A 16,161-nucleotide genomic window follows, 5' to 3' on the forward strand; every position below is an offset into this window, starting at 1 on the left:
TGCGGAGCGGACTAGGGTTGTCTGGGGGCTTTCTCTTCCACGAGGTCTCGCGGGCCTTTGCAAAGAAAACTTTAATACAGATCCCACTGCAATCCATTGTCTGGTTGTGGGTCATCCCCATCGCCTCAACACTTACACCTGGTGTCCAGTTGGCTGAGATTCAAAGCTGTAGCTACCTAGACAGCTCAGCCTGACGCCTCTCTCTCCTCCAGCCTCTGCTTCCCTCGGCTTTTCCTGAATGTCCCGCCATCTCCTGACTCGTAAGCCGCGACTGAGGCTTTTCCTCCTAGAGAAATCCTTACCTGTCCCACCAGCTAAATGCGATGTCCCTACCCTGCCACCCTTATCCTTACCCACTGTGGGCCCAGGGCCCCTGTTGCCTAGACTCAGCAAAAGGTTGTATTCAAAGAAGCAAAGTTTAGTAATAACATAAATAATTTAAAAAGTATCCCAGTCTTAACTTGGATTTCTCACAGAATCTTGTAGGAGTTACAATGTCTAACCGGAGTCAAATTCTCAAAATCTCTTCTCCTCCTCTACCATTCTCTCATTCATTACACAAATATTTAATTAAGTGCTTACAATGTGCCAGGTCCTCTGTGGGGCACAGCTGATCCCAAATTCACTGATTTACTGAATGCTCCCAAACTTTCTCCACTCCCTTCTTCCCTCTCCTCTCTCTCTCCTATCACTCACTCTTTATAAGCTCTTTATTATAGGATTGATCTACCCTCTTAAATTAAAAAAAAAATTATTGTGGTAAAATATACATAACATAAACTTTACCATTTTAGCCATTTTAAGTGCACAATTCAGTGAAATGAACTACATTCACCACTATCTATTTCTAGAACTTTTCATCATCCCAGACCCTTTACCCATTAAGCAATAACACCCCATTTCCTGCTACCCACCCCCTGCCCCTGGTAATCTCTATTCTACTTTCTGTATATGAATTTACCTATTCCAGGTACCTCATATAAGTGGAATCATACAGAATTTGTCTCTGTGTCAGCTTATTTCACTTAGTGTAATGTTTTCAAGGTTCATCCATGTCATAGCCTGTATCAGAATTTCATTCCTTTTAATGGCTAAATGATATTCTATTGTATGGTGTAAAACAATTAATAAACAGAAACTGCAATTAAATAGGAGACCAGCATGGGGAGCTCTTACACCCTGGGATGATAGCAGAGCCCAACAGGAAGAAGAAAGACTCCTCTTCTTTCCTGGCAAGAATTCAGCCAATGAAAAGCCACGAACTCTTTGTTTACTGTATCCTTCTTTTTCCCAACTTCCTTTCCCCCTCTGTGAAAGAGTTCTGCTTCCCTTGCCCCGAGGGAACTTGCACATGGCTGGCCATTGTTGCAGACTCTGAGTTGCAATTCTCTGCTGATCTCATGTAAACCCATCTTTGCTGGAGAAATTCTGGCGGTCTATTTATTTCAGGTCAACAACGGATACACCACATTTTATCCATTCATTTGCTGATGGACATTTGGGTTGTTTCCACCTTTTGGCTATTGTGAATAATGCTGCTGTGGATTACTGGTGAATAATACCTGTTCAAGTCCTTGTTTTCAGTTCTCTTGAGTATATATCTAGAAGTGGACTTGCTGGCCCATATGGTAATTCTATGTGTAGCTTTTTGAGGAACTACCAAACTGTTTTCCACAGCAGCTGCATTTTCCATTTCCACCAGCAAGGGTCCCAGTTTTCCACATCCTTGCCAATACTTATATTCCATTTCCTTTGATAATAGTCATCCCAGTGGGTATGAAGTTAACCTCTCTTTACGTGAATTGATTTAACTTCTAATTTCAACTTTGCTCCTTACCCTGATTCTGCACAGCAAAGAAGAAATTGAGAAGTGAGATTTCTTCCTCCTAGTTCTTTGTTCCTAACTCATTTTCCTAAAGTCCTGGAGTGGCAGAGACAGAAGTCCCCTTAGAAGCTGGAGGGGAGAGATGTTGAGATGGGAGGGGAGAGCACACTCCCACACTGACAATCTTGTCCCCTCACATTCTCATCATTCTGTTTACATGTCTGCTCTCCCACTAGACTGCAAGCTTCTTCTTTTTTTCTTAAAGGTTTTTTATTTTATTTTATGTGGACCATTTTTAAAGTCTTTATTGAACTTGTTACAACGTTGCTTCTGTTTTATGTTTTGGTCTTTTGGCCATGAGGCATGTGGGATCCTAGCTCCCCGACCAGGGATCGAACCTACACCCCCTGCATTGAAAGGCGAAGTCTCAACCACTGGACTGCCAGGGAAGTCCCTAGACTGCAAGCTTCTTGGATGCAGGACCCTGTCCCTGCCTTTGTGAATCCCTGTGTTCAGCAGCACAGGGTCTGGTACAGAGTAAGTGCTCAGTGAATGAATGGGTAAATGAGTGTGTGTGTGTGTGTGTGTGTGTGTGTGCGTTCATTTGGTTACATCCCAAAGCCAAGGGGCAATTTGGGAATGAGGCACTGTGTTTCCTCTTTCACACTGTCTTTGCATCAGTATGTGCTGCACAACAGTAGGGGAAAATAGGGTATCCCAGGAGTAAAGCACCTGGACCCTTTGAGTTGGAGAAAATTTCAGCTGGGAGAGCATCTAGGACCAGCTCTTAAGAGCTAAACTTTGGGATAGCATCCACCATCAGCACCAACATCCGTCACTTCCTTTCTGGAAGCCAAGCAGTGTGAAGGTGGCCCACGGTGACTGTTTTTATTTATTTATTTATTTATTTATTTATTTATTTATTTATTTATGGCTGCGTTGGGTCTTTGTTGCTGCGCATGGGCTTTCTCTAGTTGCGGCGAGTGGGAGGCTGCTCTTCGTTGCAGTGCGCAGGCTTCTCATTGCCGTGGCTTCTCTTGTTGCGGAGCACCGGCTCTAGGTGCATGGGCTTCAGTAGTTGTGGCACGTGGGCTCAGTAGTTGTGGCTCGCGGGCTCCAGGGTGCAGGCTCAGTAGTGTGATGCACATGGCATGTGGAATCTTCCCAGTCCAGGGCTCGAATCTGTGTCCCCTGTCTTGGCAGGCGGATTCTCAACCACTGCATCATCAGGGAAGCCCACGGTGACTGTTTTGGGCCTCCCCATGAAGCTGCCCCTGGTAGGACACCTTCCTCTCATGAATCTGGAAGGGAATGCTCACTCCGTGCCAGGGGGCAGCCAGGTTTTACAATGTGTTCAGAGCACTTCCCGTTCAGTTCAGTCTAACAAAGATGGGCATTGAACATCGACTATAGGCCAGGTGCTGGGTGATGGGACCACAGAGATGAGGCCCCCCCAGCTCCTGCCTTCATGGAGCTAACAGAGAGGAGGAGACAGAGAGAATGCGGAGTGAAAAGTGCTATGATGGAAGAAACTCACAGGGGGATGTGGGAGCGAAGAGAAGAGAGATCCCACTCAGCCTGGGGGCAGTCAGGGAAGGCTCTCTGGAAGAGGTTACCTTGACACAATAATCCCTGTGAGGTAAGCAGAGCAAGGATTTGTACACAGATGTTCACAACAGCATTATTCATAATCCAAAAAAGTGGAAACAACCCAAATGTTTATCAACTGATGAATGGATGTACAAAATGGGGAATTCCCTGGTGGCCTAGTGGTTTGAATTCCGGGCTTTCACTGCCATGGCTCAGGCTTAATCCCTGGTTGGAGAACTGAGACCCCGCAAGGTGCACGGTGCGGCCAAAAAAAAAAAAAAAGTAGTATATTGGCCATAAAAAGAATGAAGGGTTGATACAAGCTACAACACAGATGAACCTTGAAAACATCTGCCCCGTGAAAGCCAGTCACCAAGGACCACATAGTGTATGATTCCATTTAAATGAAATGTCCAGAATAGGCAAGTCTATAGGGACAGAAAGATTAGTGGTTGCCTACGGCTAGGGGTGGGGTGGGAGGACTGAGGTGATGGCTAAGGGGTGTGGGGCTTCTTCTGGGGGTGATGAAAATATTCTAAAATTGGAGTGAGGATTGTCCAATTCTGTGAAGATACTAAAAGCCATTGAATTGTACACTTTAAGTGGACGAGTGGTACAATACATGAATCAAATCTCAATGAAGTTGTGAGGAAGAAAGTGCCCTGAAAGGGGGACAGAGTCTCTATTGGCCACCCACCCCCCTCAATTCTATCCTCAGATCCCATGCCTTTCTGCTAGGCTTGGGGCTTCCTCTTCTCATCTAGATTCTCACAGAGGTTGTAAGCTCCAGATGGGGATGGAGAGGGGGCTGGATCCCCTCCGGAGCCTCTGCCCCCTTAAAACTCCAGCTTGTGGAATACTGGGACCTGAGAATTCTGAGGTTGAGACTGCGCTTTCTGAGGTGGAGACGATGGGGGGTGCGTTTGAGGGGTCTGGGAGGGGGGCAGGTTTCCCCCAGATGGGTCATCTAACCCTGGGGCAGGAAGGCTCAGAGGAAAGGGGAAGGCTTAGGGAGCCCTAATGGGAGAGAAGGGAGGAACTCCAAGGAGAGAGAGAGGGGCTCGGTCACAGAGCTGACCTCCTTGTGCCAGGTGAGAGCCTAGGTCCTTTGGGAGGCTGGAGCTGCACCTGGAGTGGGGGTCACCTGGGAGCGGAGGCTTGTTTGCATTGTGGTGATACAGGCCCAGAGGGTAGGGCTGGAGGGTAGGCAAGGTTGGGAGGAAAGGAGAAGGGAGAGGGGATTCGGGTCGGCAGCTGTTAAGGGTACCTCCCCTGTGCCCCTTGTAAACAAACTGTGAGAGCTACCAGACCCCCAGTGTATCCCCAAGGCCTGATGTCACATGTCTGTTAAACAACTGGTGATTGCATGGGTGAGTGAGGGAATGAATTAAGCTTCTTTGGAGGCAAGATAATGTGGTGAGATAAGCAGTCTTGGGAGTCACACAGGCCTGGGTTTGAAGCCGGTTCTTCTGCAGATTTGCTGTGTGGTATTGGACAAGACTCTGGGCTACCCTGAGCCTCCATTTCCATATCTTTAAAACAGGGCTGAACCCACTGACCTCAAGGACAGGGTGGTTAGAATACCGTTGGCAAACGTGCCCAGCAAACAGAACGTTCCTCCATGGATGGTGGCCGGCCTGTCATGATTTAAAGTGGAAGAAGCAACATCAAGATCCTCAAGGTCTCAATGAGGGGGTAGGATTTACCCTTAGAAACCAGTTAACAGTGAAGAGAGGTCCGTGGCGTCTCCGTAGAAAGGGTGTTGATGTTGCCTCAAAGGAATTCAGAGGCCGGAGAGAGGGCTAAGGTGGTTGGAAGCTTGGAGAAGAGGTGGGAGCTTGAAGGATGGGGTGGGAGGTGCTGGAGAAAGAGAGAGAAGTGGGAAACGAGCAGAGAAGCTGGGGGATCTGCAGGGTTAGGATCGCAGGAGTCTGCCCAGATTAAAACAGAATGTTTGTGTAGGGTGTGGCAGTACAGCCAAATAGGAGGTTGGGTAGGAGAAGCAAAAATAGAGACCCTAGGGGCTTCCCTGGTAGCTCAGTGGTTGAGAATCCGCCTGCCAATGCAGGGGAAACGGGTTCGATCCCTGGTCCAGGAAGATCCCACATGCCGTGGAGCAACTAAGCCTGTGCACCACAACTACTGAACCTGTGCTCTAGAGCCCGTGAGCCACAACTACTGAGCCTGCATGCTGTAACTACTGAAGCCCACGCGCCTAGAGCCCCTGCTCTGCAACAAGACAAGCAACCACAATGAGAAGCCTGCGCACCACAACGAAGAGTAGCCCCCGCTCGCCGCAACTAGAGAAAGCCTGCGCGCAGCAGCAAAGACCCAACGCAGCCAAAAATAAATAAATGAATTTATTTAAAAAAAAAATGACCCTAAGAAAGGCTTTAGAAAGGGATGTGTCCAGGGCAGGGTCAGGGTGATTTGGTGAACTACCTATTGCCATTGGTGACTTTAGGGCCCCCAAGACAGACGTTCCCCATTCCTATTCCTTAGCTCCAAGAAGAACGGAATTTTCCTCTCTAGCAGCAGCAGCCGTGACACCCTTGGGCTCTCTTTATTTTTGTTTTGTTCTGTTTTTGGCTGCGCCGTGCAGCATGCGGGATCTTACTTCCCCGACCAGGGATTGAACCCGCGCCCCCTGCAGTGGAATCGTGGAGTCCTAACCACTGGACCGCCAGTGGGAATTCCCTCTTGGGCTCTCCTTAAAATGCATCTTAGGATATTAAGGGCTCTGAGAAATCCTGCAGGAAAGAGCCTATTTCATTTTAACTCAGCACTTTCCGACACATTTGGCCTCAGAACCCTTTTTTTTTTGTGGTGTACCTCATGGGACCAATATCCCCAAGAACACCTGTTAGGAAATGCTGCTGTAGGGAAAAGTGTGTGGGTTTTGGGACCCAATAGGCCATGGTTTGATTCCTGCTCTGTGACCTATTTGTTGTTGGACCTCGGGCAAGTCACTTTGTTTCCCAGAGCCTCCTTTTCCCCAGAGTCATCATGAGAATTGGGGAAAATATGTGGGTAACGCATGTGGCTGGCTCTCTGGTCTTGCTGCATGCCTCTCCTATGCCAGGCCTGGTCCTACCTCTTCCCCTGAGCCAGGCTCTCTGCATGACAGACTCCACGTGGGCTGCTGAAGAGGCAGTTAGGTAATGGGCTTGGTGGAACTTTGATTGGATTTCTTTTCTGGGAACACAGCATTTGATGCTCCTCACTCGGTACCCTCGTTGGCCCTGGCACAATGCACAACAGAAACGCCCAGATGTACGTGGAGTGTAGGATCACGGCTCCAGAGGCCCAGCTGAGTCCTGGCCTGAGGACTGCCAGCAACAGGGCTGGTGTTGAGCCCACCATATCAGAAGTCAGCCAGGTAGGGACCTGCATCTCTACTCCCAGCAGCCACCTTTCCTTTCCCCTGCCCAGGTTTCCTTCCCTCCCCAACTTCTTTAATTAAGCCTCTATTACAAGTGGCACAAAACTCAATTCAAACTGGATTAGGCAGGAATGAGAACACATCAGCCTGCGTAACTGACAAATCTACCTGTAGACTTCAGGTATGGCTGGATCAAGGTGCTCAGTGAGTGTCTCTCAGCTCTGCCTTCCTCTGTGGCATTCCCAGGCAGGCTCTCTCTGCAAAATGGCAAGAATTGCCCTGGCCACTCCAGGCTTAAATCTTCCCATCTTACATCCTCTGCCTTAGCATTCCTAACAGGAGGAGAGCCTCTTTGCAATAGTTGAAGAAAGTCTCTGGTATCAGTGTCATTGGCCCAGGTTGTAGTCATATGTTTATCCCTGAACCAGTCACCATGGCAGGGCAGAGTGGCCTGGATCTCTTGGTATAATGGAACCAGAGGTGGTACTCAGCTTGCTCCGCTGAGCCGCGTGGGCCGAATGGAGACAGGAAGTTTCCCATAAAAGAATGTTGGCTTTGTTATCAAAAGAGATGCTGGCTGGGTGAGCAAAACAAGAATTGCCTACTTACTTCCATGGCCTTTAGCCTCCCTGTCCCTTATATCCTTTATTCCCCTGACAGCTGCTCAAATCTTCCATCCATGACCCTCCTCATCCCCTAGCCTGCAACCGAAGCTCTCAGTGCTCCTCTCGGCCTCTTTCCATCAAAAAAAAAAAAATTTTTTTTAAAATGCCAAGTGGCAAGAATTGAAGAGCACAGAGAGGATCTTCCTTTCTGTGTCCCCAGAGCCAAAAATGTCACCATAAAAATAGTCAACACTCCTTTGGATTAAGTATCACCCTCTCCCTGTAGCCTCTGTTATAAATCATGGCTTCTCCTAGGCCCCCGGAGAGGGCCTGAAATGGGGGTCTTGGAAGGAGGCTGGGGTAAACATTCAGGGCTTCCTTTACCTGCCCATTTATTTTTCCAATGTGCATAGTCAGGGGGGTCTCAGTGCCACCACTTAACCAGCTGTATGACCTTGGGCACGTCACTGCAGCCCTTTGAGCCTCATGGGCTCATGTGTGTCATGTCGAGGATTAACTGAGTTAAGGCCCTGGAGGCACCTGACACTGGCCCTGCCCCGTGGTAGATGCCCTTAGTGTTGGCTCACAGTGAAAGCTTGTATTATCAACTGATTGAGCCAGGTTGCCTGGAGTTTGCTGCCTCAGGCGAGGCTTGGAGCTGCCTCTAAGTCATTGACTCAAGGTCACCCAACTAGAGAGTGATGGGCGTCAAAACCCAGCTCCAGAGCCTGAGCTCTGAAGTAGCGGAAATTGTGGAAGCCTCTCTTGGAACTTGTGAGGGTCTTGAAGTCCCCCAGGGCACTCAGTCAAGTTGTCCTCAGTGGCATCCCCTTGGCCCAGGTACTACTCTGGACTCCAGGTTCACGCTGGAGCCATCGGTGCTGACCGAGCCTCTCTCCCCCTGCCCCTTGTCTCCTCCTTGCCTCTCTCCAATGTCTTCCCCAGTTAGGCACGGGATCTCCCCGTCCCTGAGGCCAGGACGATGCCAGAGAGTGGGAGAATCCCTCCAGAATGGGCCAACACTTGAGCCAGTACCATGGGCATCTTCGTTCTAGGTTGTGTTTACAGATGCTGAAGGGATAGACAGTGGGAAGCAGCCCTCATCAGAACCAGGAGAGCCAGAGGACGGGCCCAGACACAGAGAGGCATCAGAGGAGGGGTCTCCAGAGCTCAGCACCCAGGAGCAGATGCCTCCGGCGGGGCCAAGGTGAGCCAGGGGCTTCCCAGAGAGCAGCTCCAGGAGAGAATCCCCTGTGACTCACCTGGTGGGGAGGGAGAGGAGGGACAACTTCCAGGCTAAGGTGGATCCACCAAGTCACAGCCCCTGTACTTCTCTTTCATAGCATGAATCACACTAAATAATTGTTCATGTTGACCTTTTGTCTGAGCTCCCCCACTAGACCACAAACTTCTGTGATGTGTCTTGTTCAAGGGGCATTTATGTGTTGTTTAACCTCACATCCCTCATGCCGTGGACTCTGCCTGTAGCAGATGAGCAATAAATACGTATTCACTGAATTCATAGAAGAATGAACAAAAGAGAGGCTGAGAGACACAGAAACACACATTTATGTGGAATTATTGTTATTACTTTCTAAATATTGTATATATCTTTAAGCTTGCCTACAGTGAGAATATATTCTTTTTAAAAAGAGAAAATGGAGGGGCTTCCCTGGTGGCACAGTGGTTGAGAGTCCACCTGCCGATGCAGGGGACACGGGTTCGTGCCCCGGTCCGGGAGGATCCCACGTGCCACGGAGCGGCTGGGCCCGTGAGCCATGGCCGCTGAGCCTGCGCGTCTGGAGCCTGTGCTCCGCAACGGGAGAGGCCACAACAGTGAGAGGTCCGCGTACCGCAAAAAAAAAGAAAAAAAAAAAAAAAGAGAGAAAATGGAGAGAGAGCCAGAAAGAGGCAAAGTGAAAGACTTGGGAGACTGGTCAGCTTATCATTTAAATTTGATTATAACCAAAAACCTCTAAATAATCTCTTCTACACGATAAGTTAGGGGAATCAATCAAAGCCAGGTGTCAGCACCCCTGAGACAGGCGTTGCGCACCGTGCTGGCAGAAATAGAAACCATTTCCACACATCTGCTTACACACTTGGCAATTTGTTTAAACTGCTTTAAAACTGTCTTTACCCTCATCTATTTCTAGAAATATCTAGGAAATAAGTGCATATTCAGGCAAAGTTTTATGCACAAAGATTTCCACATTATTTTAAATGCTAAAAAATTGGAAATGCCAGTGTGCACTAAATGCTCACAATAGGGGGATGGTTAAGTAAATTATGATTTTCTATAAAATAGAGAATTTTAGGGGACTTCCCTGGCGGTCCAGCGGTTAAGACTCCACGCTTCCACTGAAGGGGGCGCAGGTTCAATCCCTGGTCAGGGAACTAAGATCCCACATGCCACACAGTGCGGCCAAAAAGTAAAAAAAAAGAGAGAGAGAGAGAATTTTATACTTTCATTAAAAAGCATGCTTATGAGAGATTTTTGGCATGGGAAAAATTTAGATTATACTGTTAATTGAAAAAAGATTGCAAAATTGTATTCGCAATACAACTAGGTAAAATTATGTAATAATTGAAGATGGTATTTAAATGAATCCCCATTAAAAAAATGTATGTATATCCTTAGGAAGAAGCCTGCAGGAAATACTCCGGAATATTAAAGTGAGATCAGATAGGTGCAGATTCAAATCCGGACCTGCCAACTTCAGCTTAATGACCCGAGGCTTAAGTCTTCCGACCTCTCTGAATCTCAATTCTCCCTGATCTTTCTTTTTTTTTTCTAAAAAGCAATAAGTAATAATAAAATATTAAATCCTAACTCTCTTAAACATTGACCTCAAAGTGTCTGTGATTGGGGGAATTCACATTAGTCCTTTATTCTTTCTCCTAGGCATTAAGTTATGCACCTATGTTGTGCCGAGCCCTGTGCGGGTGCTCTGGGAACTATGAAGAAATATAAGAATGTAAAACTCTGCCCCAGTTTGGGAGCTGAGGTGTCCCTTTGTCTGTTCTCCCCAGGATGAAGCAGTCATCTTTGGCCCCCACAGGAAGGGCCCGGGGAGCTGCAAGCAGGCCAGAATCAGGCCACGCCAGGAAGTGAGCTGGAAGTGCTGCCCTCCAGGGTCCCTGCAGCACAGGAAAGGCTGCAGCAGCAGAGCTCATGGAAGGAGACCAAGGACCAACAGCGGAGCCAGCAGAACCTAGGAACTGTGGAGGGTCAGTTCCCCGAGAGCCGCCAGGTAATGTCCATGGAGACCTGGGCAGGAGGGTATGGAATGACTGACCCACAGGGGAGGCGAGGGAGCAGGGAATTGGTGGAGGAGATGATGGGGGGTTCTGTGTAAAATTAAAATCGGGACATGCTGGTTTTAACAAAGCTCAGACAGCTTTTCACGAAGATGGCGCCGAAGGCAAAGAAGGAAGCCCCTGCCCCTCCTGAAGCCAAAGCTAAAGCAAAGGCTTTGAAGGCCAAGAAAGCAGTGTGGAAAGGCGTCCATAGCCACACACACACACAAAAGAAGATCCGGACGTCACTCACCTTCCGATGGCCCAAAACACTGCGGCTCGGGAGGCAGCCCAAATATCCTCAGAAGAGCCCCCTAGGAGAAACAAGCTTGACCACTGTGCTACCATCAAGTTCCCCTCACCACCGAGTCAGACATGAAGAAAATAGAAGACGACAAGGGACTTCCCTTCCTTGTCGGAGTGGCGGAGTGGTTAAGAATCCGCCTGCCAATGCAGGGGACACGGGGTCGAGCCCTGGTCCCACGTGCTGTGGAGCAACTAAGCCTGTGCGCCACAACTACTGAAGCCCGCGCGCCTAGAGCCCGAGCTCTGCTACGAGAGAAGCCACCGCAATGAAAAGCCCGCGCGCCGCAACGAAGAGTAGCCCCTGCTCACCACAAGTAGAGAATGCCTGTGCGCAGCAACGAAGACCCAACGCAGCCAAAAATAAATAAATAAAAAGGAAACAAAAGAAAGGAAAATAGAAGACAACAACACACTGGTGTTCATTGCAGACGTCAAGGCCAACAAGCACCAGTTTAAACAGGCTGTGAAGAAGCTCTATGACATTGACGTGGCTAAGGTCCACACCCTGATCAGGCCTGATGGAGAGAAGAAGGCACATGTTTGACTGGCTCCTGACTATGATGCTTTAGATGTTGCCAACAAAATTGGGATCATCTATACTGAGTCCAGCTGGCCAATTCTCAATATAAAAGTTTTCACTATAAAAAAACAAAAACAAAGCTCAATTTTTTTTTTTTTTTTTTGGCAGTATGCGGGCCTCTCACTGCTGTGGGCTCTCCCGTTGCGGAGCACAGGCTCCGGACGCGCAGGCTCAGTGGCCATGGCTCACGGGCCCAGCCGCTCCGCGGCATGTGGGATCTTCCCAGACCGGGGCACGAACCCGTGTCCCCTGCATCGGCAGGCGGACTCTCAACCACTGTGCCACCAGGGAAGCCCTCAATTTTTTTTTTTTTTTAATGCTAGGATATTCTAGCATCTGTTCCTTAGCTGCTGAGCACTATGGGACCCTGCAAGATGTGGTTAGAGTGTGGTACCTTTTCCAAACTTATTTGAATGTAAAATATCTTTTAATTTATTTTTATTTTAAGATTTAAGTTTTTTTTAAAAAAACAAACAGCTTCAGTGAGGTATAATTGACATACACTTGCGCATACTTCAAGTATACAATTTGATGTTTTGGACACGTGTATACCCATGAAACCGTCACCACAATCAAGAAAACAAACATATCTATCACCCCCCAAAATTTTCTGTGCCCCTTTGTCATCTCTCTTCCCACTCACCCCCAGCCTCAGGCAACCACTGATCTGCATTCTGTCGCTATAAATTTGTTTGTATTTCCCAAAATTTTCCATAAACAGAAGCATACAGTATCCACTCTTTTAGTCTGGCTTCTTTAAATTATCATGATTATTTTGAGAGTCAGCTATGTTAATGTGTGGACGAATGCTTTATTCTTTTTATTGCTGAGTAATATTCCATTGTACGGATATGTCACAATTTCTCGTCCTACTATATAGCACAGGGAACTATATTCAATATCTTGTGATAGACCATATAGGAAAAGAATATGAAGAGGAATGTTTATATATGTATAACTGAATCACTTTGCTGTACAGTGGAAAGAAACAAAAACCAGTTTCTTCATTCTTTCATCTATTGATGGACATTTGGTTTGTTTCAACTTTTTGACTACTACAAATAAGACTTACAGAAACATTCATGTCTATATGTACATGTACTTTCATTTCTCTTGGGCAAATAAATGCTTAGGAGTAGAATGGGCCATATGGTATTTGTATGTTTAACTTATTAAGACACTGCCAAACTTTTCTCCAAGGTGGTTGTGCCATTTTACATTCCCATGAGCAATGTATGAGAGTCCCACTTGTTCCACATCCTCCCCAAAACTTGGTATGGTCAGTTTTTAATTCTAAGCATTCTAATAGGTGTATAGTTGAATCTCACTGTGGTCTTTATTTTCATTTTCCTAATGATCATGTCAAGCATCTTTTCATGCGCTTATGGGCCATTTGTATATCTTTGGAGAAATGCCTATTCAAATACTTTGCCCATCATTTTAATTGAATTAGTCAATTTATTGTTGAGTTGTAAGAGCGCTTCATATATTCTGGATACGAGACTGTTATCAGATCTACGATTTACAAATTTTTTCTTCCATTCTATGGATTGTCATTTCACTTTCTGACCTTTTTTTACAAAACTGGGTTGTTTTTTTATTCTTGAGTTTTGAGAGTTCTTATATATTCTGAATACAAGTCCTTTATAATATATGTTAATTTGTAAATGTTTTCTCCCAGTCTGGGAGCTGTCTTTTCCATTCTCTTAACAGTGACTTTCAAAGAAGAGAAGTTCTTAATTTTGATGAAGTCTAATTGATCAGCTTTTTCTTTATGGCTGTGCTTTTGGTATTATTTCTTAGAAATCTTTACTCAACCTGAAGTCACATAGGATTTTCTCCGATGTTTTCTTTGAGAAGTTTTATTGTTTTAGGTTTAACATTTAGGTTTATGATCCACCTTGAGTTAATATTTTGCATATGGTCTGAGTGATGGATTGAGGTTCATTTTTTGCATATGGCTGTCCAACCATCCCAGCACCATCTGTTGAAGACTATCCTTTCTCTGCTGAGTGTGCACCTTTGTCGAAAATCACTTGACCACATATGTGTGAGTCTCTCTACTTTGTTTCATTCATCTATTTGTCTATCCTTATTCCAACACCACACTGTCTTGATTATAGCAACTTACTAAAGTCTTAAAATCAGTTAGTGTAAAAATCCCCTTTGTAGGGAGTGCCGTGAAGGACTCTGGTTCTTTGAAACATCCCTTGGGAAATCCCATTTAAAGAGGATCATCTCACTTTCCGCAGGCTCCCATTCTACCTGCACAGAGAAGCCTGGATATGACTTTGGGCAGGTCCTGCCTCCTCTGGGCCTCAATGTCCTCATCCCTCAAAATGATGGAAAGTGGGCAACCTTCTAGGGGTGCTGGGAGAACTCAGTAAGGTAATGCTTGCAGTGCTTGCTTGAGTAAGGGTTTGACAGCTGGTCTCTGGTGAGTGTTGAGGGTCAACTGAGAGCCAAGATAGGGCTCACCATCTTGATGTCCTTGTCCTTGGCAGGACCCAGAGTGTCAGCCCTTCCCAGGTCACCTGGCCACCAATGAGTCAGACATAGTGCAGCCAACAGAGGCTTGTTGCACCTTGGACAGCTGTGGACAGCAACTGGGGGACAAGCCCCCCAAGGAAGTGGACACCCCACCCATCAGGCCACAGGGCGCTCTGCCAGAGCCTGGCTCAGGGGGACATGAGGACAGTCCCCAGGAAGCAATGTCCCTAATGCCCACGGCAACTCTGGAGGAAAAGACGGCCCACTCTTCCCCACCATCTATGCCAAGACCTAACACACCCAAAGAAAGGTAAGGCATCCTCTGATGGCCCCCCACCCCACTCCCTGACCCCAACAAGACTGCTGTTCTGCTAAGCTACAGGGGAGGTCAATTCTAGTCCTGACAGCTCCTGATATGATGTAGAACTTGGTCAAGTCATGCCCCGCTGGGCCTCCATTTCCCCATCTGTATAGTAGCTCTAATACCAGAATTCTTTGTTCCACGGGCCTATTCTTCAAGAGCCATGTCCCCACAGGGGATGTGAGGGTATGAGGAGCCCGTCTGGGATTAGAAGGCCAGGGGAACTAAGCTGGGGCGGTGGACCTGAGTGTCCTGGGGGCTGAGAGAAGGAGTGTGCAAGGGGCAAGACTTGAGCCGAGCCCCTCCCTCACCTGGGAGTTCCTCCCTTGTTTAGGGACAAGGCTGTGGAGATCCAGGCAGCACTGGGGCCTGTTCCTCCACCTGTAAGTAGAGCCACAGTGGGGATGGGGAAAGGGTGGGCTGGGGATCAGGAGGATGAAGGGGGCAGAGGCAGAAATGGGACAGTATTTGGAGTCAAACTGGGGAAGGTGTGAGCGTGTGCCTGTGTGTTTGCATGAGTGTGCACATGTATGTGCATGCGTGTGTGTGTGTGTTTGCACATGTGCATGTGTGTGCATCTTGGGTGGGGGTCAAGGATGCTCTTATACTCTAGAGTCCTTGGATTCACCCCAGGTCGTGGCTTTTTCCACATCAGCACGGATTTCTTCCACCCATTTGCTCTCAGTCACAGCACACAACCCAAAGCTTCCCTGAACACCTGGGAGGCTCCCATCCCCCTCCCAGCCATCCCCACCTCTGCCAACTCTGCCACTTCCCAGTTCTTTGATTTCATTGAGCAACCTGTGAATATACAGTCATCGTCTGCCTGGTGGAATGGTAGGTTGGAAAAAGAGGAATCAAAAGAGCCTTTAGGGAGTATAATCTACAAAAATATTGAACCACTATGTTGTACACTTGAAACTAATATAATATTGTAAATCAACTGTACTTCAATTTAAAAAAAGAGGCTTTAGGTTTGGGGCCTGAGCAACAAGTGGTGTCATTAACCAAGGTGGTGACACTGGGGAAGGAGCAGACAGGAAGAACCTAAGGTTCTGCTTTGGTCATGTCCTAGACACCCAAGAAGAAATGCCAGGGCTTCCCTGGTGGCGCAGTGGTTGAGAGTCCGCCTGCCGATGCAGGGGACGCAGGTTCGTGCCCCGGTCCGGGATGATCCCACGTGCCGCAGAGCGGCTGGGCCCGTGAGCCATGGCCGCTGAGCCTGCGCGTCCGGAGCCTGTGCTCCGCAGCGGGAGAGGCCACAGCGGTGAGAGGCCCGCGTAAAGCAAAAAAAAAAAAAAAAAAAAAAAAGAAATGCCAGGAGGACGTCTGGAGTTAGGAAGGATAGAGAAGTCAGGATGGGAGATGTAAATGTGAAAAAAATGGGGATAACATCTAGGAGAGTGAATATAGAGCAGGAAGGCATCTGAGGACAAGTCACTGGGTCTCTACCACATTTAGAAATGGAGGGACTTCCCTGGTGGTGCAGTGGTTAAGAATCTGCCTGCCAATGCAGGGGACACAGGTTCAAGCCCTGGTCCGGGAAGATCCCACATGCTGCGGAGCCACTAAGCCCATGCGCCACAACTACTGAGCCTGTGCCCTAGAGCCCGCGAGCCACGACTACTGAAGCCCATGCGCCACAACTACTGAAGCCCGTGCGCCTAGAGCCTGTGCTCCGCAATAAGAGAAGCCACCGCAATGAGAAGGCTGTGCATGGCA

The 16,161-nt window shown here is 47.8% G+C and overlaps 1 protein-coding gene across 1 annotated transcript; it reads left to right on the forward strand.

The window, feature by feature from the left end:
- The first annotated feature begins 6,665 nt into the window (after positions 1-6,665).
- LOC113621465 (spermatogenesis-associated protein 21-like) lies at positions 6,666-15,503 on the forward strand. The gene is made up of 4 exons (XM_027108295.1): positions 6,666-6,794; positions 8,458-8,609; positions 10,443-10,656; positions 14,093-15,503. Exons 1-4 carry the CDS (start codon positions 6,666-6,668, stop codon positions 14,390-14,392), a joined length of 795 nt encoding a protein of 264 aa, XP_026964096.1. The 3' UTR covers positions 14,393-15,503.
- The last annotated feature ends 658 nt before the right edge of the window (positions 15,504-16,161 follow it).

The sequence above is a fragment of the Aethalodelphis obliquidens genome, unplaced genomic scaffold (assembly GCF_003676395.1).
Source record: "Aethalodelphis obliquidens isolate GAN/ISIS:26980383/991018 unplaced genomic scaffold, ASM367639v1 scaffold9, whole genome shotgun sequence".
NCBI classification, from domain to species: domain Eukaryota; kingdom Metazoa; phylum Chordata; class Mammalia; order Artiodactyla; family Delphinidae; genus Aethalodelphis; species Aethalodelphis obliquidens.